Source organism: Trachemys scripta, chromosome 3 (genome assembly GCF_013100865.1).
Source record: "Trachemys scripta elegans isolate TJP31775 chromosome 3, CAS_Tse_1.0, whole genome shotgun sequence".
Lineage (NCBI taxonomy): Eukaryota > Metazoa > Chordata > Testudines > Emydidae > Trachemys > Trachemys scripta.
In genome coordinates, this window is record NC_048300.1 from 87,028,801 (window position 1) to 87,054,078 (window position 25,278).

Consider the following 25,278-nt stretch of genomic DNA (forward strand, 5'->3'; position numbering starts at 1 on the left):
TTAGTAAATCTACCTGTATCATGGCCTCTGTGTAAATGCAGAGTATTTTAAAATGAATGGGGGGAAAAAAATCTTTATTCAAATCAGTTTTAAAGAGTAATCTGGCTGAAGTGTAGACAGCTATCTAGGTCAGGAAAGGGACAATAGGCTAGAACAAGATCTGTCCAAAACATGTAAACATGACAAGTTATGCAGAGAAAGTGTCAGCAATGTTAATTTCAGCCTGGTTTTAAAAGAGTGTCTTGCTGCCAAGATCACATGCCATTATGTGAGCTGGAACAAATGGATGTTGCTAGATAAGTTAAAGTTCTCAGTTCTTGCATAACATTCAATTATGTCAGATAGGACATCTAACGCACAAGGATGATTCTGCTTTAAAAACTAATCAGAGATAATTTAAAGAAAGCACATGACACTTATTTTGCGGACTAAAGGCATGGTGCAATAATAGATGTAAGACAAATGGTCAGATTTAAATGGAACCAAATTACACAGAACAAAGACTTGAAGCATGTCACACAAATCAGGTTGGAGAACGGCACTTATTAGCAAGCAGAACTTCTTGCCTAGGAATAATGATCTACTCTAGAGAGGGATATCCATTTCCACCCCAATGCTAGGCTCTAAGGATCTCAACACAATTTGAAATTCAGAAGAGAGCAGTTGTCACTCAAAGTAAGAAGAGATTCTTTAAGAGAGCCTCAAGACATTTGTATTCCTATGATTTTTTTGCAGTGTTGTTGTAGCCATATTAGTCCCAAGATATTAGAGAGACAAGGCAGGCGAGGTAATATCTTTTATTGGACCAACTTCTGTTGGTGAGAGAGAAGCTTTCAAGCTACACAGAGCTGGGAGCTCACCCACCTTTTCTCTAATTTGTAGTCCTAGTTACTGTTGTTTTATCTCTGAAATTTTTTTTAATTCTATTAAAAAAAACACAACCACTAATACTGTAGTGAGTATTAACACTTTGCACCTGAGGATCTCAAACATTAATAAGCTTCATGACCCCAACAGGAAAGCACATACTAGGTTTCTCCTCACAGTAAAATGGAGGCTGAAGCAGAAAATTTAACTGAGAATAAATTTTTAGACTGCATTAATGATCAATTACCTCTCCTCTTCTCTTTGATGGGCACACAAAAGTAATAGTCACTGCTGGATTATGGCCAAGACAGAAATTTGGCTTCTCTTCTTCACTGTATGTTTTCTCATAACTCAGTACAAGCCTAACAATAAATAAATAAATAAATAAATAAAAATCAAACAAACAACAAATGGGAAGCCAGAAAAAAATTCTAACTATAAATAAATACAAAGTGTACTACACAGGAAAGCTAGCTAGCAAATATCAAGAGTGGGATACTTGCAATTTACCCAGAGACCCTGGGAGAGGCATTTGAAAAATATTAAATTCTATCTTTAAAAGAGGACTTACAAAGGTGGGGGGAGGGGGAGGGAGCGAGAGAGAAGAGATTCTGCCTTTTTTGCTTAGTTACAATAAGAATCTTCAACCTTATTTTCTCCCTTGTCCCAAAACTACAACAGGCAGAACTGACAGCAATACTTATTTAAGTAGCTTGACACTTCCCATTGCACACCCCATTTTCAGTTGCTTATAACTTCGCCAAATTTTAACAATTCGGTCTGCACCAGAACGGAGAACAGAAAAATGTCAGGTGCTCCCAGTGACCCTGCAAGTGCCCAGGCAGCATGGAGGAGGAAGGTGCCAGACTCAAATATAAAAAGGCACAGGGTACAGGGGAGGAGACTGTGCAAGAAGGAAGACAGGCAGGGAGGGGCAAAACAGATTGGACAAAAAGTCCGGGGTGGCGGGGAGACTGGGAAGTAGTGGAGAGGGAAGGCAGATTGGGTGAGGAGTTGAGGGTAAGGAAGGCTGGGATGTGGACGGGGATACTAGGATTGGGATGAGAAGTCGGGGTGGGGAAGACAGGACAGTGACAGGAGGGGTCTGTGCCCACTAGAGCTCACTTCCCTTCTGAGTCTGCTGGAATGGAACCCAACATTGCCTGGTCTCACCATTCTTCTGTTGTCAGTAAACCTCCGAGAAAGCCACTTAAAGTGTGGGTCTCATCCCCCTCTAGTGCTGGCCCAATCTTAATTCTTAGTCAGTTTAAAACTCTGTATTGTGTGCGTCTTTAAACAAGTCACTGATGTTAATTAGATAATCTTTTGGAGGAAGGCTTCACTAAAAATTCAACAACCCTGTTCCCAGGCCCTTGATTTAAGGTGCAAGTGCCAATAAACATCCCAAAGACCCAGCAAGTCCTCCAACAAAAGTAGGGAAAGCCACCTTTTAGCCATTCTGTATACATCACAAAGCATAAAGGGTCACGAGCTCAGCTTAAAATCTTTTGTAGGTCACCATATTATTTCAGCTATGTGGATATATTTGTACTTGTAACACGCACAAGCTTGCAATCAGAAAGATGAGAATACTGTTTTATTTCATGTATATCAATCTTGTGGCAGGAACTTTCCAGTTGACAGGAGAACTAGTACAAGCAGACGTTCTTAATTCTCAGTCTAAGAGGCCTATGTTAATATTTCTGGCAACAATATTTCGAATTGTCATCCTGTGCAGCAAAGCCAAAATGAATTTATTCAAGCTAGTGATTAAGGCCAATCAATGTCACTACCTGACTTATTTTAACTGTCTTCCATATAATTTGGGTCCCAACCCCTGGTTTCATTCACAGTAACCTAGTTTGCTCTGCAGTCCCACTAGCAACATGCATCTGGCAGGGTATCAATCAAGGAGCTAGTGTTGTAAGAATGGATGGGTAAGCAGTGCTCCCCATAGGCAACAAGAGAAGAATAAGCTCAAGAAGGGGCCATAGAAGAGGCTAGTACTCAAAAACAAAATGCCATCCCTTGTGTTGCCACCAAAAAAAAAAAAAAAAAAAAAATATAGAAATTTACACTAGGGCAATGACAACAGATTAAAAACCTAGTCTCCTCATGCCTGTCTACAAAACAGATGCCACCTTCCAATTTTATCTTTCTTTTGGTAATTAAATGTTTGAAATATATACAATACTCATTACCATGAAACGCAGGTATATACATCAGCCAAATAATGAACAATGTTTTGTCCAGAAACACAAAAGGGAGCCCTTATAAATATATACATGAGATTCAGACATTTAAGAGTACCACCAAAAGTACCTGTCTTTGTCATGCAGTTTCAGCTGTTCTTGAGGACTGCCAACATCAAAAGCATGGCCTCCACTTAACAAGCATGCAGCACTACCCACAGGGCAACTTCTGGTTTCGCTACTTGAGCTTCCTGTTAAGAGAATACCAGATATATCACCCAAATGAACTTTTTGTTGCAGCGCTAAGAAAAAGTATAATCTAGGGCCAGCTTAGGTACAATTTAGTTACATTAGACTGAAGCAGTTTTCATTTTAAACCCCTTTACAGCTCATAAGTTTGAGGGAGGGTTTAAAAGTCTTGCACTAAAGTTTTCAAAAGTGCAGTTTGAACTCAAATGGTTTTATTTTTGGCAAGCTAAAATTAGCAAAAAAAAGATTGTTGAAGCCATGAAAGAGATAAAATGCACACTTCCACTATTTCTAGCTGAAAAGATTTCATCTAACTTAAAACAAAAAGCTAGAAGCTAGAATGAGAATTTGAATTTTCTAATAGCTTTTTCTTTCCACCACTGAGCAGTATTCTAGATGTGAAGAAAATCCAATTATGAAATTTTAGACAGTAGTTCACCTAATCTATTTTATTGGTTACTTCAAAGCAACTGGGGTTAGAACACTAGCTATAGTTCCAGTCAAAACAACCATGCTAAAGTGATTCAATTACTATAGTAATAACTACAACTAATATAAACTTCCATACGTATAAAGATTTTTGCATACTGTTGGAAACAAACAGCAACAATACAACCCTCAAGCATTACATTAAAAAAACCCAAAGTTTACCAAGATTTGAAGGCATCTATTGTACGTGTCCAATTATATGGAATTTTGGAGAGGAGTTATTCTAGGTTTTTAAGGCTCTTCCTAGTATGTGTGCAATACTCAGGTATGGGTATTCACCTTACACAGCAGGGATAAAAAGAAATGGGGAATTTGACAATTTGCAGGCATTAATCTCAACTGAATGCTCTAAGTCAGTGTTTCTTAACCTTTTTGGTATTAGGGACCAGGTTGCTGCCTTTCTAAACTGTGTTGGGGAGATCTTAGGGACCGGCGCCAGTGCACAGACTGTTGAGAAACGTTGTTCTAGTGAGAACCACTCAGATACCATGGTGATAAGCAACACTATTAAAACAAATGCAAATCCTGAGAGTTTTGGCTAACAATATTTTATAGAAACCTGCAGACCATTTTGTTTTGATGTGCTGTTGATATTAAATAAAGATGCAACTTCCAACACTAAGTTTCAGGCCAATAGGATTTGAAACAAAATCATAGACTGAGTTTGTTCTGTGAGCAAAGTTCATACATGCTTCTTACTAACAAAACAAAGACCAGTGAATATATTTGGTTAAAAATGCAACAGCAATGCAGTGTAGAAAAACTAATTTGTTGTTAAAGTTACCTAATATGTATAAAATTCAGCCTGTCAAGAATTTTCTCTGCTGTCACAACTGCTTATATGGTCTCCATTCTCCCCACAATTGGCCAAAATAAGTATCAAACCAGCAAAGCACTTAAATATTTAAAATTTACGCCGGGGTGGGCAAACTTTTTGGCCCGAGGGCCACATCTGGGTGGGGAAATTGCATGCAGGGCCATGAATGTAGGGCTGGGGCAGGAGGTTGGGGTGTGGGAGGGAGTGCAGGAAGGAGCTCAGGGCAAGGGGTTGGGGTGCAGAAGGGGTGCAGGGTGCGGCAGGGGGTTAGGGTGCAGGCTCCGGCCCAGTGCCACTTAGCTGGAGCAGCTCTGGGGTTGCAGCAGTGCGCAGTAGGGCTAAGAGCTGCTCCCTGCCTGCCCTGGAGGGAGGGGGGTGTTATGGCTCCGTGTGCTGCCCTTGCCTGCGGGTACCTCCGCCGAAGCTCCCGTTGGCCGTGGTTTCCCATTCCCGGCCAATGGGAGCTGTGGGGGACGGTCCCTGCAGGCAAGGGCAGCGCACGGAGCCCTCTGCCTCCCCACCCCCAGGAGCCACAGGGACGTGGTGCCGGCCACTTCCGGGAGTGGCGCAGGGCCCGTGGCGCCACAGGCGTGGCAATCCTGCAGGCCAGATCCGGCCCGCGGGTTGTACTTTGCCTATCCCTGCTTTAGGCACGTTATTTCAATAGGACTACTCGTGCTTAAAGTTAAGTACAGTCAAGAGCTTGGCTGAATTGGAGCCCACATTGAGCTATAATCACTAGTTATAACTCTAGCATAAGAAACATGAATCCCACTGGACAGATGACAGCAACAAGAGACCAACTACAACTGACACCTTTGTTGCCAGTCTCAGCAGAGGAGCCTCAGATTGGATTGTATTATTTTAAGACAACCATTTTGCTATCCAAAAGGACAATGTTCTTTAAATAGCTCAACAGTTCTGGAAGACTGCTCTAGGGAAGCTGCCTTCAAAGCCACATTTCAAATCAAAGATGGATTAAAACAATAGAGTTATAAACTCCTAAAAGCAGGCTTTAACGGGAAATAAAACCAGGCAGCCTTTACTAGAGGCATTAGTAAGTACTTCCACAATTCATACAACATAGACACATATAGTGTACACAGAGGTTCAGACCTATGTCTCTACAGACGTTGATATACAAGGAATAGTCATCCGAGTCATCCACCAAGTAGCCTCCTGAAGTCTTGATCAGCGGATTCAAGTCATGTTTCTTCAAATCATCAAAAACGTAGCATGGTACCTAGAAAGTTAAACAGGTTAGTTAGTTCCATGTAAAGTCCATACCACACTAGTTAGAGACATCATAGGACATGAAATACTTTTTCCAAAGAGAACTGATTTTTATAAAATCTAGCAGTGGAAAGGTTTGCCCAGAAGTCAAAATAATTCCATAAAAAACACTGGGCTCCCTACTGAAGGCAAAACGTTGACAATGTTGGCTACTGCACAAGCAACAGAGAAAACCCTTCACTCTAGTTCTGCTGTGCAGAGGTGCCAAAAGCAAGTCACAAGTGCTGAAGAGTTACTTAAAATTCTCATCTTCGTTAACTTAAGCTATTAGCAAAGAATTTGTTCTAACAGGATATTCATAAGTTTTGAAAGGTGGATTTTCATTTCAAAAAAGTTGACAAAGCTTTTGTGAAGTTTAAATAGCTACTTGTGCCAAAGTTGTTAGAAAACCATTGTTCAGTCTTAATATATAACTGAAGGTATGTTGTAAAAAACCAAGAGTACTATCTGACCTACTATTCCATTCCTTCTAACTGAACAGTGCAAAATTGGTGATGTCACTTTATGCACGCATGATTATGAATATTACCTCTTTCTTGGCTTTAAATGAATCTTTTTTGCAAGCAATAGAAGTCCTCCATTCAAAATAGTGCACACACTCAGTTGCGGTGACAAGTTCTGGGGTTCCCTATTTAAAAAAGATCATGAAATCAATAGTTAGCTTTCAGTTTATAGCTATAAAATTATAAGAAATCCAAAATAAATGAGTTTAAGAAGTCAGTACCAACAAAACAGAAGTGATTTTTTTAAAAAGGAAGCAATCATCCAAATTATTCCTTGACAATAAGAATGGCATGGATAGCACTCAGAAACGATGACATGCCCCAGTAAATGAATGGCAAGTTTAGTTATTACTAAGGAAAGCTGTTAGAAAGCACAGAGGCATACTGCCAACACAAAAAACACACACACACACACCCACCCACCCAGAGGAAAGTCCTAGTTGTCCCTTCAAATATGACATATACCACAGTGTGCGCATGAGCCCTCAAAAGTAATATCTCATTTTCAATGTGTACAATTTGTGCTACATTTTACAGGCCAAAACTAGGGACTTTCTTTTCAGAAAGGCTGAGTGCCCAAAACTTCAACTTCAGTAGGGACAACAGGTTTCAGCAATTGTGAAAAGCAGGTCTCTGGTGCCCATGATTTATGTTTTAGCAAGACAACGCATTTTTAATGTACAACTCCATACCTTAGCGTTCATAGGTAGGTATTTTTTGCCTGCCATTTATCCCACAAGCCAATTACCAATTAAGGCCAGAGAAAATAATCTCATCTCCAACCATATACCAACAAGGGATCTCTCCTGTAAAGGAAAAACTAGTTTTGATAGGCCTGGTTCAGATTCAAGCTTTTCATGCCCAAACACACCATCAGTTTAACAGTGCAATAACCATAGCTTATTGTTAAGTCAGTCTAGTACTTTAAGGAGTGCTTAACATGGACAGGGCTGGACAGCCATGGAAACTAAATCTATTTACCTATGAATATCACAGGCAGAGCAAGCTTTCCATTTCCAGATGAAGGATGGAAAGGAAGTGGTAAAAGATCTCTATGCCCTGTTTACATTAGTCCCAACCAGACTCTAGTAAATACACACATCCTTGGCAAGAAGTGTTTTTTTAAAAAGGTTGTGCCAGCCAATACCAATAAGAGATCATTTTGTTAAAGACCGAGAAGAGTTGGCGGTGTCCTAATCATGTGAACTGTTTAACTAGTTCTAGCAAAGTCACGCCCTGGCCATACTGGCTTTTATAGTTTACCAATAACAGTTTGGAGAAGATTTTCTTGTCACTGGGAAACTAATGTAGAAAGGGCAAAAGGATCTCTGAGCTTCCATCTGCATCCTCTCTCTTCAATCGTGTCACATGGGGCATGTGAAACTTAAAAAAAAAAAAAAAAAAACTTTGATGTACGGGCACTTCACGTAATGGTTTAAGTTACTCTGCTTTCCAAAAAGTTGTGTAATAACGTTATCATTGCCAACAGCATCACTTCCTAAAGTGTTTGGGTCCTAGGTAGAAGTATTTACAGAAGTCCAAGCTCTGATCGCTTCAGCTAGTAAGAGTTTGGGAGGTTTGAGTCTAGAGACATCAAGTATCAAACTAAAACCTTTTAAACTAGAATTTTACATTTGTACTAAAGTTTTAAAAACACTTACATGAAGCTGTCCCAAAAAGAGGAATGAGTCAGAGGCCTAGGTTTGTTTTCTGACCAATGCAATATTTATTTCTGACTTCTAACAATTATCAGAAGACACTACATTAAAATAAAAGGACTTTACAAACCTAAACAGTGGCTTGAAAGCCATATATTAGCTCGTAAGAATGGAAGTTGGTCACAGTCTTTGATACTGTTCTATTACATCTATTTTAAAGTCCACAGTTTACTCAAGTGGACACTTAAATAAGAGCTTTCAGGTGTTCTGTTCACTGCTGACTTTTATAAATTTATTTTATTACATAATTTGTGAAAATACTATACTGAAATCCATTTGAAAGCATTAAAGAACCAGAAAAAAAAAAAAAGTCATTGACTAGACCTAGCAAAACACAGGAATCAAGATAGCTGTTCGTTTAATATCATCATCACGCACGGCTTGCATGTCCCACGATCTGAGATCAATACACATTCTTGGAGAGTATGGGTTGTCATGGGAGTTTCAAAGAACTGGTGTAATCACATCTGTAGTGTCACAAACTGGGGTATTTCAGATTTCTCCAAAAAGCAAGTTTAGAAAAATCACAAGCTATGCTGACTAAATGGGAGTTAAAGAGACTAGGTGGGTGAGACAATATCTTTTATTGGACCAACTTCTGTGGTGAGAGACAAGCTTTTGAGCTTACACAGAGCTCTTCTTCCAGTCACTGGAAGTTACTTACACAAAGGACATAAGGAAACAAAAATGACAGACTAACCAGAGTCTTCCCACAAAGGAAGTTAATGTTGCTTTGTACAACATGTTGAGCGCCTTGCTGCGAACAGGGTTTTGTAGTGTTGAACTCAAGAAGTGATTCAGAACTTCTTTTCAAAGATGAGTCACCTAAACGAAGAGATAAGAGCTGCAATAATACAGTACTTTAAACAAAAACAAAAAAACAAAAAAAAAACACTTTGTACATCATGAATATCTTATGTTGTTGTTAAGCTTAAGTACAACGCAAGACAACATACAAACACATGTAATAGCAATTTTAAAACAAAGAATAATAAATTAAGTCATTAAGACAGACCCAGGGAACAAATTATCAAAAGTGCTTAAGTGATTTATAAACTTAAATCTCTTTTTCAAGAGCAACTTAGGCACTTTTGAAAGTTTCACCCTCATGCTTTTCAAACTAAAATTCATCCTCTTGTTTTTCCAGCTGGAGCAATTGTGAGTAGTATTTATTAATGCAATATTGCTGCAGTGTATTCAGTTTGTTTAAAGGCAGTATGCATTTTGATTAGGGGCGATCTTTTGTTATACAGCCACAACCTTTTGGCTAAGAATTGTACTTACAGCTAGCCAGTGCTAAACCATCTTATTTGTTATCCATCCTCCCTTCTCCCTATCACCATCCCCTTGTTTGCGTTTTAGACTGTAGGCTCTTTGGGGAAGGGACTGTTATTTACTCTGTGTGCTAGACATCTGTACACAAGGGAGGCCTGGCTTACCTGAGACCTCTAGGCACTGCATCAGTATAACTTAACACCCCACTACCAGCCAAGACTCAGATCCTCAAAGGTATTTGGGAGTTAGGCACTACAATACCTTTGAAGAGCTAGGCTCAAGTGCCTACAATGAATGTGCATGGGGACATGCCATAAGACGGTGGGGGTGGGGTGGAATCTATCAATCATCCAGTCGATCTGTCCCATGCAGCTTTGCTCAAGATGCTAATTTTAAAGCACCTCATGTGACTGAGCTTCCATCACACCTCTTGGGAGACTATTCCAGCGTCTTTTTTTTTTTTTTTCTCTCTCACTCACTCACTATCAGGAGCTACTTCCTGATATTAAGTCTAAACTCACCCTCTTATTTTTACCGTAACACCTCAAGTTATGCTTCTGTATCACAATAAATAATTCCTCTCCTCCTTTGATGTTTGCACCCCTCAAATATTTTAAGATTTACATTTCTCCTCCCCCTAAGCAGCTGCTTAAGAGAGCTTGGCTCATTCCCCATATCAGTCTCTACCCCACATGACCACATTTGCCGTCCTTAAACCAGCCTCCAGGGTATGTCAGCATGGCAATGCCGTGCTCAGAACGGAACGTGATGCTCCACATACAGATGCACCACAGCCACATAGAAAGGCCTCTCTCCCTCTACACCATGCCTCGGTGGCTGCAAAAAGGGCCAATGCAAACATGTCTCACAGTAATCCTAGCTAACTGGTTGTCCACCTCAAGGTCTCTTTCAGCCTTACAGCCTCCAGAGTTTCTCCCATCCACTGAGTGTGGGCATCTTGGATTATATTCCTCACAGAGTCTATTAACATGAGTTTTCCTCCCTCAAGCTGCATCTCATTTTGTTATTTTCGGTCCACGTTTCTTTATTATTTCTCCAACCAAAGTACTGTTTGCAACTCAGCCCAGTATGAAAGATTTATTCACTATGTTGTTTGCCCCCCCTCTTCCAGATTAATGATGATATTAAGACCTGACCCAACACACCATACCCCACTAGACACCTCTTCACTAGCTGTCTACACAGTTGTTTATCATTACTCCTCAATTATCTTAGTGCCAGTTTTCAGTCCACACAAATGTTCCAGTACAGACCTATTTTAATATTTCTGTTAATTTTAAGAATAGAATAAAATGTTACACTAAAATCCACATCTACTACACTGACTGCATGTCCTCCTGCTCCCATCCAACACTAATTTTGTACAGCTAGGAAACAAAGCCTGCCTGGCACAATTTTATAACACTGGAGCAAGTGCTCTTTAAATGCCGGCATGATACTTCCTCCTCCCTTTCTATTTCCCTCTGTTTCTAGGCCCTGGCGGAACTAGGAAAACAGATCATGTTTGAACGCATGCCAGTCAATGATTTTCTATCTCATATAAATGTAGTCTGATACCTTTAAAAACAGGCTACTTGGTTGTGGTTCAAGTTAGCTAGGCTTCCCCTAACATATTTCCCCTACTCCAGACCTACCTGTGGGCAAGTGACAGAGCTAAGTGAGGAGACCCAAATAGGAATGTATTTTGGGAGCAAGTGGAAACTTCTGAATATTTGTAGAAGACTTGGACAAGATGGGGAAAGAGAAAAGAGTGTTAACATTGATAAAGGGAACCGTGACATTACAGGAACGCCAGGCATCAGAATTTGAGACACAGTGCCCACTGCCAATGCTCTCCCCTACTTCCCTCCCCCCCTCAAAATCCCAGTGTCAGCAGGAAGGCATTACCACCAGGCTCGCAGATACTCTGCCCTTTTGTCCAGGCCTGCAGATAAGCTGGGATGGAATTTGTGATGCAGATACCAGAAAGCTCTATCATGGTGAGCTGTATAGCCAGCCCACTTGACAACTCTGAAGAGGAAACCTACGTTGGTTACAAACCTTACAGATGGAAACTAATGGGTGTGAATCACAATGGAAACTTACCGGCTAATACATTACATTCACTATTTTAGGGCCTCTCTTTTCCTTACTTCTATTACAAGAAGAGCTAAAATTGTATGCTAATTTAGCTACAGGGATACATTTTAGGACATTAACACCCTAAAAGCTATTCAGAGAACCCACATACTGTGGTGAGGAGCGACCTACAGAAGTATTCAATTAATCATCATCTGTAACCTGCTAGAGACAAGGTTACAATGCACAGTTAACGTTGACATGAGAGGAAAGCAAACAAAAATAAAATGACAGGATACACAGAGGATGCATGGTATGAATGTCGCTCCAGTTTAAAGTAACTCTACTTTTACAACCATTTCTATTACTACCGCTGTCGTTTCCTCAGCTGACATATTGCAAATACAGTCTGAATTCTCACACAAATGCCAGCTCTGGATGAGTCAGTATGTGCTACACAATGAGGCAGGCACGGCAGCACCCTTTTTATCAAAGACAGTATACATGTTTTGTAGAAGACGCGCAATTTCTACACAATTCTGCATTGTTACAGATATGCTGGAGAGCATATGAAAACTTGGTCAAGTTGTGTTGAGAATGCTCGGTTTTCTTCATAATAAAAATCACATTTTTATTCAGTGCTTAAAAAAAAAAAAAAAAAAAAAAAAACACACTACTCACACCTGCAGTAAGAAGCTTTCGTGGCTGAGTGCCAGCAATGGCTGAGAGCCATTTCTAATTTTTTTCTCCTTCACTGCCCTGATGTTGTACTATCACATACAATGGTGCAAAGCAGCAGAAGTCAGAAAACACACCTTTTCGCACTCACTCCTCAATAAACTACGAGCTGGACATGGCAGCACAGAATTACACCCGAACATTCTAACCCTCACTGAGAAGAGAACTTTCTCAAGGCAGACGCCAATGCCCGGCTCTACTCATATCTACAGACATGCAACTGAACACCACTGTTGCTTCCCAGAACTTTGCCCATGCTGTAAACAGAACACTAATCAGAGTCTTGCCAGGTTTTGTTGCTATGCCAAACTAAAACAGCAGCAACAAAACGCTGACAATTTAGGTCTGTTTCATTCTGCTGCAGTGTGGGAAAGCTCTGGACAGCTAGAGAGACAGGTACTGGAGGACTCAAAACAGAGAACAAGAAATGTTATATTGCAGCATTGAAGCCAGCCATCACTCCTTTTGCTGCTGCCAAGAGATTCTGAAATAGGGAACAGAAAACAGGCAATTCTTTCCTCCAGCAGCAAGGGACGGGGGTGGGGTCTTCAAGTTTATCTCCTGCTAGTCAAAAACTACAAGAGTTTCTAAGCAGGATCCAGAGACAGCACCTTGGTACACTCTCCGCACACCTGGCTTCACCCCTGGGTATTGCCATGAACAGCAGGACCGCTGGCCTGAGTTTAGTCCTCCTGTTATTAGGTGTCTGGTAAACTTTAAGACCCATCTACAATGGAAATGGATGTGCTTATTTGGGGTTCAGGTAGTTGGTATATGGCGGGAGAGAGATTGGAAAGGTCAGAAGATGGTAATGTGTAGATAGTTGCAAGGGGACAAACATTTGAGACAATATATTGGATAGGACAGAATATATAGTAAATAAAGGAAAGGGACTGAAAACAATGCAGAATGAGATACATCACAATCTACAGTAAGAAAAGAGACTGCAGTGAAGTGAGGAAGAAAGTTTTTGTCTTGCTACACTATCCTAATGCAGTTTGAAGGGAAAAAGTTGTATACATATTTCATTCTTTTGACTTGCTAGTGAGATGTGGCAGTACAGTATTTCTTTACCCTGGCTACTATACCTACTTCTCAGGCTAACAGTTGTCAGATAAAGTTTCACAACTTCCTTATATGTTTGTTTTCACTTAAATCCCAAAATGGGTTTGGATGCAAATTCATTTTAATTCAGGAATATGGGATTGTACACACTAGCGCTTACTTCAGCATAAAATGTATGTCAGCTACATTGGTACAGCTGCACTGCTGTGGCGATTCTAGAGTAGACTAGCCCTAAATATCTAGATTAAACCAATTTTCTCAAGAAATCAGCTATATGCTAGAGCAGTGGTCCTCAACCTTTTTGGTCTCAGGACTCATCTGTAAATGTTTACAGCAGGAGTAGTCAATAGGCAGACGCGGGCCAAATCCAGAATGTCAGATGCTTTTGAATGGACCCCAACATTCCCCCTCTTGACCAAGACATTTGGATTTTGACAAAAAATAATGGACTACCCCTGGTTTAAGGCCTGCTGCGACGCAGTAAATAGTCTAGGGGTGGAGGCTCTGGGGCAGAGCCATAACTAGGCATTTTAGCAGCTGGGGTGAGCAAACATATTTGTGCCCCTACCAGAGTTAATGTGTCTGTGTGGGGGAGGGATGTGGGGTAACATCCCCCCACAGATTTTTTGGTTGCACTCCCCCAATTCCGACAGGCTGGATGGCCTGCTGAGGTGAATCAGGAGGTGGAGGTGGCACTCCCTCCGGAGCCCTGCAGCCCCAAGCCGCCCCCATACTTTGCACCCTGGGCAGCTGCCCTTCTCACTCTGTCTTGGTACATCCCTGCCCTGAGGTTGTTTTGGTTGGATCCTGCCAGGCACTCACCCCACGGTGGCGGCTCCTGTGCTGTGGGGCTGGCTGGGCTTGGCTCTCCGCTTGGGACATTGCGATCTCTGGGTTGCAGCACCTGTCAGGTTTGGCCCTGCCCCTCTGATTGGGCCAAATTTGTGGGAGTGGAGTTGTGATCTGGCTCATGAGGTTGCAGTGCCATTCACACAAATTTAGCCTACCCAGACTCCAGTCACCAGGACGGCTGGGCCAAACCTGAGTGGCGCTGGGACCCCAGAGGTTACAGTGCCTGGAGCAGGGAGCCCAACCAGCCCTGTGGGACAGGAGCTACCATTCTGGCAATCCAATTTTGGGACCCAACCCACAGGTTGAGAAATCCTGTGCTAGAGTCAGTGTCTCATATTTCCTTCTTGTGTGCCATTTCCTAAGAGCCTATACATAATACAGAAGTTAACATCCTTAAAATCTAAAACTAAAAATCCTCAGTAGCTTTTCCTCACCTTAAAACCTTGGCTCAACTCCGCATCAGCTTATATCATCTCCATGTGCCTCCTATACACCTTCCCTTTCCTCGCACTGCAAAATTCTCTGTCAGCTTTACCCACAATTAACCGGAGGGAGGTGGGGGGAGGAAATCACATACATGCCTTGAACAGGCTCCTTATCAGTGGACATAAACTCCCCCCAATCCCCATCTACTCAAAAGAATATCCAAATTTCTCCCTAGGTTCAGATATGCATCTTCTCTAGAGGAATAGAGGCCTATTAGAGTCTCATTAAAGTGTGCTGTGCATAGTTCATGCACTTAGCTGCCTATCTGGAAGGCTGCTACTCTAAGTTATTTGGATAAATTGTACCCCTCTACTGTATACTTAGTGCAATGTAGTAGACTAGTCATGTCTACATATTGATACAAAACATGCACAATATCCCATTGCACATTTTTCCTTTTCTGTTCTGTAGAAGAAACCCCAGTTTAATATTAATATTCTACTTGAAACCCACCAGATTAAAAAGAGAGAGAGAGAGAGAGAGAAGGAAGTTCATAGTTAAGGCTGAAACTGTCTTCAATCCTCCCACTGCACCTGGCTAGCACCGAACAGCCCTGGTGCTCAAACCATGCACACACACTGAACGTGTTTGAGCACTCAGGTCAAGCAGGCCAGATTAAGATGAAGTTTCAGCCTTAGCTGAATTCTTCCTTTTTGTTCACTGAAAGCCTACAGACTTCTAATGCAGTGGGTCTCAAACTTTTTTTTACTGGCGACCCCTTTCACATTGCAAGCCTCTGAGTGTGACCTCCCCCCCAATAAATATATTAAGAAGTGTGTTAAATTTAACACCATTATAAATGCTGGAGGCAAGCAGGGTTTGGGGTGGAGGTTGACAGCTTGCGACCCCCCCCCCCATATAATGACCTCACGACCCCCAGTTTGAGACCCCTGTTCTAATGCTACTCCAACTAATTTGTGTGTTACTGGTGAGCGCGTAAGCATATGGTGCTCACAAAACCAAGAGTAAGGTTTTCAAGTTTTTTGAAATTCAAGGATTGTATATTTAACCTATACTTTGCAAGCGTCTGATCACAGTCAAGTTAAAACGATGCAATATAAATAAAACTGATTTACTAAAATTAGAATCCACAGATAGACCTAGTCCTGGGCCTGTGCAATAAAGACAATAGCTAACAATTAACTGAAAGGAACTCCGGGTCCGGCAGTAAGCAATCGATCCCGGAAGTGCTCGCCATCGACGCCGGTACTCCTGCTCCGTGAGAGGAGTACGCGGAGTCGACGGGGGAGCCTGCCTGCCGCGTGTGGACCCGCGGTAAGTTCAAACTAAGATACTTTGACTTCAGCTACATTATTCACGTAGCTGAAGTTGCGTATCTTAGTTCGAAGTGGGGGGTTAGTGTGGACCAGCCCCCTGTGTATCTATTCTAACTGATCACCGTACAAGTGATTTGACTATACAAAGCTTTTCATTTTGCAGAGCTTGTGTAGTAGAATTTTGGCTTTGATTCATCAATGTACTTAAACCAGAAGCGTAACTTTAACCATGTGAGTATTCCTGCTGAAATGGGTCTACTCACAAGCTTAAAGTTAGGCACATGGCTTAAGCACCTTGATGAATCACACCTTTTACTTAAGCCCCATTTAACCCAACTAGGAGTGGAGTTCGGACACCCAACGAAACAAAATCTGTATTTTGTTTCTGAACACTTATAGGCACCATCTGATTTTAACAAATCATAGGGGAGGCAAAATAACTTAGCTTGACATTTTTCTTAAACACACTGTTAAAGAGTCACAAGTAGTCAGGAAATTCAGAAGTTCAAGTTCCTTTACTCAACCACATTGCACATCCTCTGTTTTTTTATTGCATGCCTTTGACAATTATCTTAAGCCACACAATAAAAGAGAAATAAGAGTATTAGCCATGTGGAACTTGGTCAAGTTAGCATTGACAATGAAACCTTTGCTTCTGAATTCCTTGGCTTTTTAATTAGGCTACCTTGATTTTGCATACAGAAGGTTTTTTTAACTGCATTACTTGAATTATAAAATTTTTACCTTAGTCATAAAGTGATGTTTTAAGATATAGTTCAGAATTACATCACAAACAAGGCTTTAAAAGGGAATTTTTAATTGGTTCAACTTGTTGTGTAATTCCTTTACCACGCTAACATCAAGTCAATGAAAGACATTTGAAGCTGGCTGCGGATCGCTGCTCAGGGCCAATGAGGGTTGCTGGAAGTGGTGCGGGCCGAGGGACTTACTGGCCGCTGCTTCCAGCAGCCCCCATTCGCCCGGAGCAGCAATCCACGGCCAGTGGGAGCCGCGATCTGCTGGACCTGCGGACGGGACAGGTAAACAAACCGGCCCGGCCCGCCTGGGGCTTTCCCTACACAAGCAGCGACCCCTTTTGAGAAACGCTGATCTAATCCAAGCATTAGTTTTCTACATAAAAACCACACTTCAACCAACAAGCATGTATGCAATGTACATTGTGCTATAAGTAGATATACCAACAACTACAGTGTAATACATACTGTTACTACTCCTGTTTAGAGGAGGATTTTAAGAGACGAAGATTGGATTTAAATTAAAAAAAAAAAAAAAAAAAAAAAGATATTGCTCTAGTTCAAAAGGAATTTTAGAAAAGTTCTAGGACCTGTATCATGCAGGAGGTCAGACTAGATGATGACCATGATCCTTTCTGACGTTGGAAGCTATGAGTAACAGCTACAAACTCTTGTAAACTGGGTAAAAGTTAACCAGCATAAGAAAAAGAAGACGGGGTAGAAATCTTAGATTACAATTTTATTCTGTAATTTAAGAAATATTGTTGTGGCTAACATACATTAGGAAACCTGGAGAGAAGCTACAGCAAACAGCAAAGTTCTCTATATTTTGGAATGTTGACATGGTAAGAAACAAAACATTAACTTACCTACTGACAGATAGACCTTTTTATTCAGGTCATATGCACAGACTGCACTTGATCCGTCACAGTCTTCAATGCCACCGCAGGGATTTATTTTATAACGCACATGTTTATCTACATCAATTGCTTCCCATGTATAACTGAAAGAAAAAAAAAACAAAAAATAGCCTGTCAGTTAATACATACCTTCGCAACCATTTACTCAAGCCCAAAAACCCATCCATGAAATATCAGATCTAACCAACGCTAAGCATAAAATAATGCCACAGTCTCCATAACATTGGAATCCCAATTCTGAAGTTTGTCTCTGATGCAGTATAATAATTCCTTCTTGTTATTTAGGCGTATGGGCCCGGGAGGAGGGGGGAAAACACACAGGGGAAGAAATTTAGCCACTTTACCACTGACTGAAACCAGGGTGCAATCTATGGACTCTGCTTGAGGGCCTCATCTTCTGTACCAATCTCTAGCTGGCAGGAGTTTTGATCATTTGAAGCCACCATTCCCCAACCCACAAACGGCTAGAACGCAAAGATACTCTTTTGGTCCACATTGAAGGCTGACTGCTGGGACCAGGAAGAGAGAAGAGGAGCAGTCCTGCTACTCTGTCCCACTCTCAGGCTGGTTTTTGAATCAGCTTTGTCTATGAAGCTCTCCAGTGCCTGGTTGCATTACTGTTTGAAAGAGCAGGTCAAAGTTTACTAGGGAATTTTTGGTGCACCACAGCAGCGTCCACACAGCCTGTTAGGGCATGGCATGGAGAAGCACTGTAGATTTACATCTAGCTTGCAGTGTACTAACTAGCTAATAGACAGGCCCTGAGTTCTCGCTTTCCTGAGAGGCAGCAACACAAATAAACTTGATAAGCAGTGTGTCAATTTCACCACTGCCCACAGGGTCTGTGCAGCAGCAAAGAAGTTGACCAGTTTTCTTAATTTCACTCTGCTGCTGCTTGGGGGAAAAAAGTTATAGGTTGGTGTAGAGGCATCAGAGCCATCTGCAAACTTAAAGAGAGTGTTAGACAACTTTCCAAACATGACCTGTTTTCTTCCCTCTAAGCCTTACAGTAGATCACCTTTTAGTTACTAAACACCAAGTAGGAAAAGTTGGTGTCATTAGCAAACCAATGGAAGATGGGCAAAAGGAATTCAATATCTACTCCATAGGCATTTCCCTTTTCCTGTATACAGTCTAATCTTTAGCCCCATATGCACAGGTACATTTCACAAATTAGTTATTGAGGGAGAAAAAAAAACCATGCACATCTAATTTCAAGTTACATTTGAAACTGACATCCTAAGCCAAGACTTAACTTATCAGTCTATTAAATCATTCCATGTGCCAAGATTTTCATACAGCAAGTAACATGCATTGGCAGAAAGTCACTAATCCTGAGTTAAGTAGGAGGAAAGTGCACTTTTTATAGGCCAGGTCCACACTACAAATTTACATCAGTATATCTATGTCACTCATTCCACCCCCCTGAGCCATGTAGTTATACCAACCTAACCCCTGGTATAGACCGTGCCATGTCAACAGGTGGACCAGTGGGGTTACAAGAAGGTGAAAGTCAGTCCAAGATCTGTCTTCTCAAGTTTATTATTAGGTGGCTTACAGCCTAAAACTTGAAAATGCCAGTCACCAGTTCTGGTAAAGCAGAAGGAACCTGGTTGGTTAATATTCTGTGTGAATTTGCTCTGAATAACATGACCTACTGGTTCTCTACAACTCAGTGGTAACAGACGACTACTGGAAAGTCAGACACGCATCTACTCCCATGCAATCGTAGAGGCCCATCACAAGTGGTATTCATTGCCTTGCTAGCTACCAAACCACACCAGCCTCTCCTTTTTGATGTGCTCAAAATTCTGCAAGAGTTCCACATCAGTAAGCTTTAAAAAGAATTGTAAAGTTAATCCACAAGTGTCTATGTAGTCAACAGCAAAGATCATAAGACTGAAGTTTTGTTTTCATGGTTTGCTAAGAACCTATTCAGTTGTTAAACATCATGTTTACAAGAATCAGGTTTTTTTTAAAACTTTTAAAAGTTGTCTTTTAAGTTTAATCATTCCTGACAAAAACCTTAGAGATAGGTTTGTATCATAAATACAAATCAAAGAGCAACAAAAATTGATCACTACATCTAGCCATAGCCTTCCTAGAAGCATAAAAATCTGAACAGCAGGAAATGCAAAGTTACGGTCAAATTTTAAAAAGCCACACTGGAAAGAATGCAGTTAATGTACCCCAAACAATCTCACCCTCTGCTCTTGTATGCCAGTCCCTTTGTTCAACAAACATTGATGGTAAGTATGTCCTTATGACAAATCCTACAGCTATGTCATATGTCAAACCTATATAACTTACTGATTTGGCCAGGAAATCTTAACCCTCACCCCTATGCTTTGACATTTCACTTGGGCCTACATACATCTTAGGACACATTCACTGGCTTATGGAGCAGAATACATGCAAGCCAATTACAAGGATGAACCAATTTTAAAGTACCTGCAGCTGAATGGAGCTCAATCACTGCAAACAGAAAAGGGTTAAAGCAACAGTAAAAAGGGATCTGATATGAGGGAAGCATGTTATTAAGAAAGCGAGATGGGATTTGGATCAGTCTGGTTTGCATATGTAGAATAATATCTTGCATTCATGTGGCACCTCCTACTTAAATATTGCAGCATACTTTAGAAACCTGCTAATTTATCTGAATTTGCCCAAGGTCACAAGGCACGGTTGTGACAGAGCCAGGAACAGATCATCAGGTTTCCCCATTCCCATCGTGCACCTCCTCAAAAGAGGGTGAACTGGAGGCCGTTCTCTGGTTCTGTCAGTGGCACACATGTTGGGTGTGGACCTGACACACATTATTATGTCAATTATGGTACAGTGTACTGTGATTAAGAGGCTGAAAGAATAATAGTATAGAGTTATGACTGGAAGCGCATGGGCGACGAGATTATGAGGAGAGAGTTAAGGTTGTTGGAGTTGGAGTTAAGCTGCAACAATTTTGAATTTCCTAACTTTAAAACAAAACTACAAGTATTTGAAACACTGCAACAGTCTATTAATATTCTACTCATTTTTTTCCCCTAAAGCTAGTGACACTACAATGGGTTTACAACTTTTGCTCCACCTTAGTGAATCTTTGCCTGAAGTTTATTTTAAATATACGCAAGAGCAGCTACTCAGTAACACCTCTCTGCACGTTACCACAATACTGGTTGAGCTAGCGTATGAAAACTACATTGACTCATCCTACTGCTGCAGAAGAAGCCACTTGCTCTTCATCAAGCTACACTTGTTTTGTCTAGGCAAGGTCCATCAGAAAGGAGGAAGGCAGAGGGGAAAATATGAAGGTGGAAAGGGGCTAGAACGTATAACAGTGCAGAAACAGTTAAAGTCCAGGAAGAAGTTGTTTTGCAATGAGGGGGAGGGAAGGAAAGGGAGGAATAGTTTTCTTTCAAAATTTCCCTGAAAGTATTTGTTGTATAGAAACATCATTTTGAAATTCAATAGTTTTGCAGACATGACTTAGAAGTAGTTTTCAATACTAAATCTGTCCCCAGTTTATTTTGTGACTTCACAGTAATTTTCCTTAAAAAGGATTTGTCTCTCCTCTTGTTGCTGTGCGAAAGATGCAAACAAACTGGGGAAGAATTTGAACTGTATCCAGAGTGCAGTCAGATACACAAGATAAACTGAAGGTATGGAGAGGCTCTCTTTCCTCTACTTGTTCGCATTATAGTAGCCTTAATGGTTTAACTGGTAAATTTTGTGACAATCATGCAGATTTAAGTTGACTGGCTTAAAGGGACACACTCTGAAAGCAAGATTTTTACCTAGCACAGTTATGGCTGAACATGTGAAGGAAAACAGCTGGTGGAAAACATGAAATTAGTTTTATAAAGCCAGAGAACATGACTGAGAAAGGAAGACGGTTTCTTCATAAAAAGCTTCCCTTCACTCCTAGATTCTACAGGCAACCTAACCAACAGAGCACCAGGCCAAAGCAACTCAGACCACTACAGCTGAACTGCAGAGAACCTCAGAGTGTGTGCGTTTGTGGTGCCTGTGAAGACTTGGAGGCAGGCTGTCCTATACACTACTTTTCTACCTTGAAAATTTTCCTTCTAGTTTGCCCAGCTTTGAACACTGAACAGGGTGTGGTAGGACCAGTAGGAAGGAGACATGGTTCCAGTGTTTCAGCAAAAGAGATTAGCCAAAAGTTAAACTGATGGAGAGACCTGCTATACCCAGGCCCTTATGGGATCGGTTAGCAATCGAGATATTTACAAGTTATGTCTGTAGCGTTAGTATTGTGCTAGTAGTTTTTCCGCAGTATATAATAATGGAGACCGAACTAAATTAAACTTACAATTAGATGCTATTTTTCACTGCAAGTTACAACAGCAAGATTTTCATAACTGTTAAATTGCAACAACAAAAATTATATATGATTTATCAGCCAGCCACTTCGGATTATTGGATAAGAGTAAGCTATATACAAGGAAAGTCAATACGTTTGTGATGAGCATGTTAATATTGTAAGAGGAAAAAAGGAAACACACAAGATACGAAAATAACCACACTACACAGCCTAACAATTGGAGTTCCCCCAAGCACAAGTTTCTCCTCCCCCAAAAGAGTTCCAGTGTCATTTTAATTCCTTGGTGATAACTGATGGCAATGGATGGCCAGGATTCTCTAGCATTAGGGAATGACTTTCATTTGAGGTCATTCTGGTTAAAATTAAGGAGTGTACAGTTCTGTTTTCAAAGTGTTACCAGTCAGTCATAGAAAGAGTGGACTCTGCCCAGTTTTTAACATACAAGACAAGTTGTAGCACTGTATCTCAAAAAAGTCTACCACCAATCCATAGTAGAGTTAGATATACAAAAGGATCCAAAAATTTTCTAGGTAAGGTATGTTAAGAGTTCATCTCAGCCCTGGAAAATGAAACTGCGTCTAGCCACAAGACAGGTACATCATAGTCAGTTGGCAGTACAAGCTCCCTCGGCAAAATGGTCCCTCTGTATCAATGATGAGGCATTTGGTGACAGAAATTCCATCTCTATGCATTCTTTGGAATTCCTATTCAGGATGCCACACAGGGCCCCAATTGCGATGTGGACTCTGACCATTAGCAAATGGACCAAGATCTCTCTTTAATGTCTGCTACTGAAGAAGAGGGATCATTCTATTAAAAAAGATTACAGAAATTAGAAAACTAATCACTGATGAGGTCATATATTCTTATCAGCATCAATTTTAATTCATGATGGTTTGTGTTGCCTGCTTCTGATCCATGCCTAGGTAATGGACCTGTGCAGTATTTAGGTGTCAGATGTGTAGAATCTGGTTTCTTATTTCTGCCTTTATTTCCTTGGACAGCTCCTCCCAATTCAAACTGTGATAGGAGAAGTAGTAGATGTTGCCAAGGGATGTGCCAAGTGGAGGAATGGTGGTCTGATTTCCAAGATGTCATGGGAAAGGCAGGTCCGTTGAATATCTTTTGGAGCTCTAACCTAGCTGAGTCCTGGGAATGGGCAGAGCTGAAGCAGTGTGTTCTTGGAATAGTGGTGGATGCTCTGGAAGCATTATGGCATAACACCAGTGGAAACCGTAATAAATGACAACAATAATAGATAGGGCTGAGCCCAGTAAGTGGAAGTGTCAGTGGCATCATACATCAGTTTCCTTTAAATAATCTGTCGGTTGTCATGACACCCCTGTTGCTCTTACCTGATTTGGGAGGGAGGTGCAGAAGAGTGAAGAAGAGAATAGTACTTACTCAGACAAGACTAAAAAATAAGAGCTGAAATGTGGTTTCATCACCAGCAGATGGCAGAGTAGCCTGAAGGAGCAGAGCTGGGGCAGGGGCTTCTTTCTTATAAAAGGACAGAGCCCAAAGGTGGCCTTGTTCCTGGTGGTGGTTATTGACTTAAGGGAGGAGTCACGGCCTCACTGTCACCTTTTAAAAATTGGAAGAAGTTATCTGAAAAATGAAAAGTGACCGAAAGTCCCACTGGGAGGAGGCAGGAAAGTGGCTGGAGCAGCAGGGCCCCAGACCCTTTAAAGGCTCTTAGGATCCCCTGCTATTTCCACTGGTGCCAGATGCATGTAGGGCCAGCTGGACCCTGCTCCTGCAGATAGAGCTGCATCCCCAATGGGGAAGACAGGAGCACTAGATAACCCCTCCAATGCTGAAGAAAATATTTAACTTTTAATGGAGATCTTACACAAATGAAACAACAAAGAGTCTGGTGGCACCTTAAAGACTAACAGATTTATTTGGGCATAAGCTTTCGTGAGTAAAAACCTCACTTCAGCTTATGCCCAAATAAATCTGTTAGTCTTTAAGGTGCCACCAGACTCTTTGTTGTTTTTGTAGATACAGACTAACACGGCTACCCCCTGATACTACACAAATGAAGATATGCATGTGTGCTTCAAGAGAATGAGGTGTATTCATTTTCTGAGTGTTCTGTTTTGTGAGTGATGGTAGTTGAATTATTCATTCAGAGCTGAAATAACATGAAAACCAAGCAATCCTGGACCATATTCCTCCTAAAAATATAGCTTTGAAAAGGTACATTTATAGTTAGACTGTAAGCTCTTTGGAGCAGGTATTGTCTGTGTTATGTCTTTGTACAGTACCTAGTGTGACTCAAACTCCTGTTATGATTGAGGACCCTAGGCACTACTGTAATGCAAGAAAATAATCTAATAAGATGTATTATTGACTAGAGCAGAAGAAAGGCCCATAGCACTTTTGAACAGATATAGTAATCACCTGAGAAGGAGAAATCCATTGTATACATGCCCATAGTAGGTAATCTTGTGCAGAGTTGGTGCACCTGCTGACCGTCTTAAAAGACTCATATCTACAACATATTTTAATTCATTCCTACAGTTATTTTTTTTTGTGCAACTCTTATATTAAGCCATAGAATTCATCAGTACTAAAACAGTTAAATGCCAACAATATTTATAAACTGGATGGAGTAGAATCACACTTTAAGGCTCTGAAGACTTACTCCAGAAGCAGCTCCAATAGTGGGTTCCATGTTTATTATGTCTCAATATCAGAACAAATGTGTTCGGTTTACAAGAAGAATTTTTTCTACCTGCCTACTCTGCAAAAATCAATTGAACTGTCACATTGTGACTATGCACAAGGAGGAGGCGGATACAGCTCCTTCTTAGCTGTGTTTGCACTGTAGAACTTACAGGAATAAAATAAAGGAGTAAACTTGTTTGCCTGACTAAAATAAAATATGACAGCACACAACAGAAACAGGCTTAAGAGTAAGAAGGTGCCATTTTTAAAGTTTTGATTTTCAGAGTAGAACTATATTTTAACTCACCCCTCCTTCACACTTAAAATTACTTTGATTTCTAAGTGTATTTCTAACTTGTTTAAACAGGAGAAGCTGTATACATAAATATATATTTATATATAATCTGTCTTCCTCTGAAATATCTGAGACCAACTGTTTTATGATAGATATGTTAACAGGACAAACCTTCAAAACTTCTAGCAGAGAAGCTGATTACCTACATTGTTCATTGAAACTATATTTGTGATGGAAGTACATAGAAGAGAGGGCCAATATACTAATATGATACTACTGTACACTCTGGGTTAGCACAAGCCTTTACATTCTTCCTTGTATCAACTAAAAGTGTATAGCCACATTGTCCCTCTACCCTCACCCAGAGCATCAGGCAGGGGCACTGGAACAATGTTT

At 40.9% G+C, this 25,278-nt stretch overlaps 1 protein-coding gene across 2 annotated transcripts in view; it reads right to left on the reverse strand.

The window, feature by feature from the left end:
* IGF2R (insulin like growth factor 2 receptor) overlaps nt 1-25,278 on the reverse strand; it is an 88,341-nt gene that overhangs the window by 61,488 nt on the left and 1,575 nt on the right. For both annotated transcript variants that reach the window (XR_004645081.1, XM_034765283.1), the window contains exons 2-7: nt 17,525-17,658; nt 8,829-8,953; nt 6,437-6,535; nt 5,731-5,857; nt 3,190-3,310; nt 1,115-1,229 (exon numbers count right to left, since the gene is read on the reverse strand). Coding sequence is in view for 1 of the 2 variants with exons in the window: in XM_034765283.1 (XP_034621174.1) it covers nt 1,115-1,229; nt 3,190-3,310; nt 5,731-5,857; nt 6,437-6,535; nt 8,829-8,953; nt 17,525-17,658 (721 nt within the window). In the remaining variant the exon portion in view is untranslated. The remainder of the gene's footprint in view (nt 1-1,114; nt 1,230-3,189; nt 3,311-5,730; nt 5,858-6,436; nt 6,536-8,828; nt 8,954-17,524; nt 17,659-25,278) is intronic.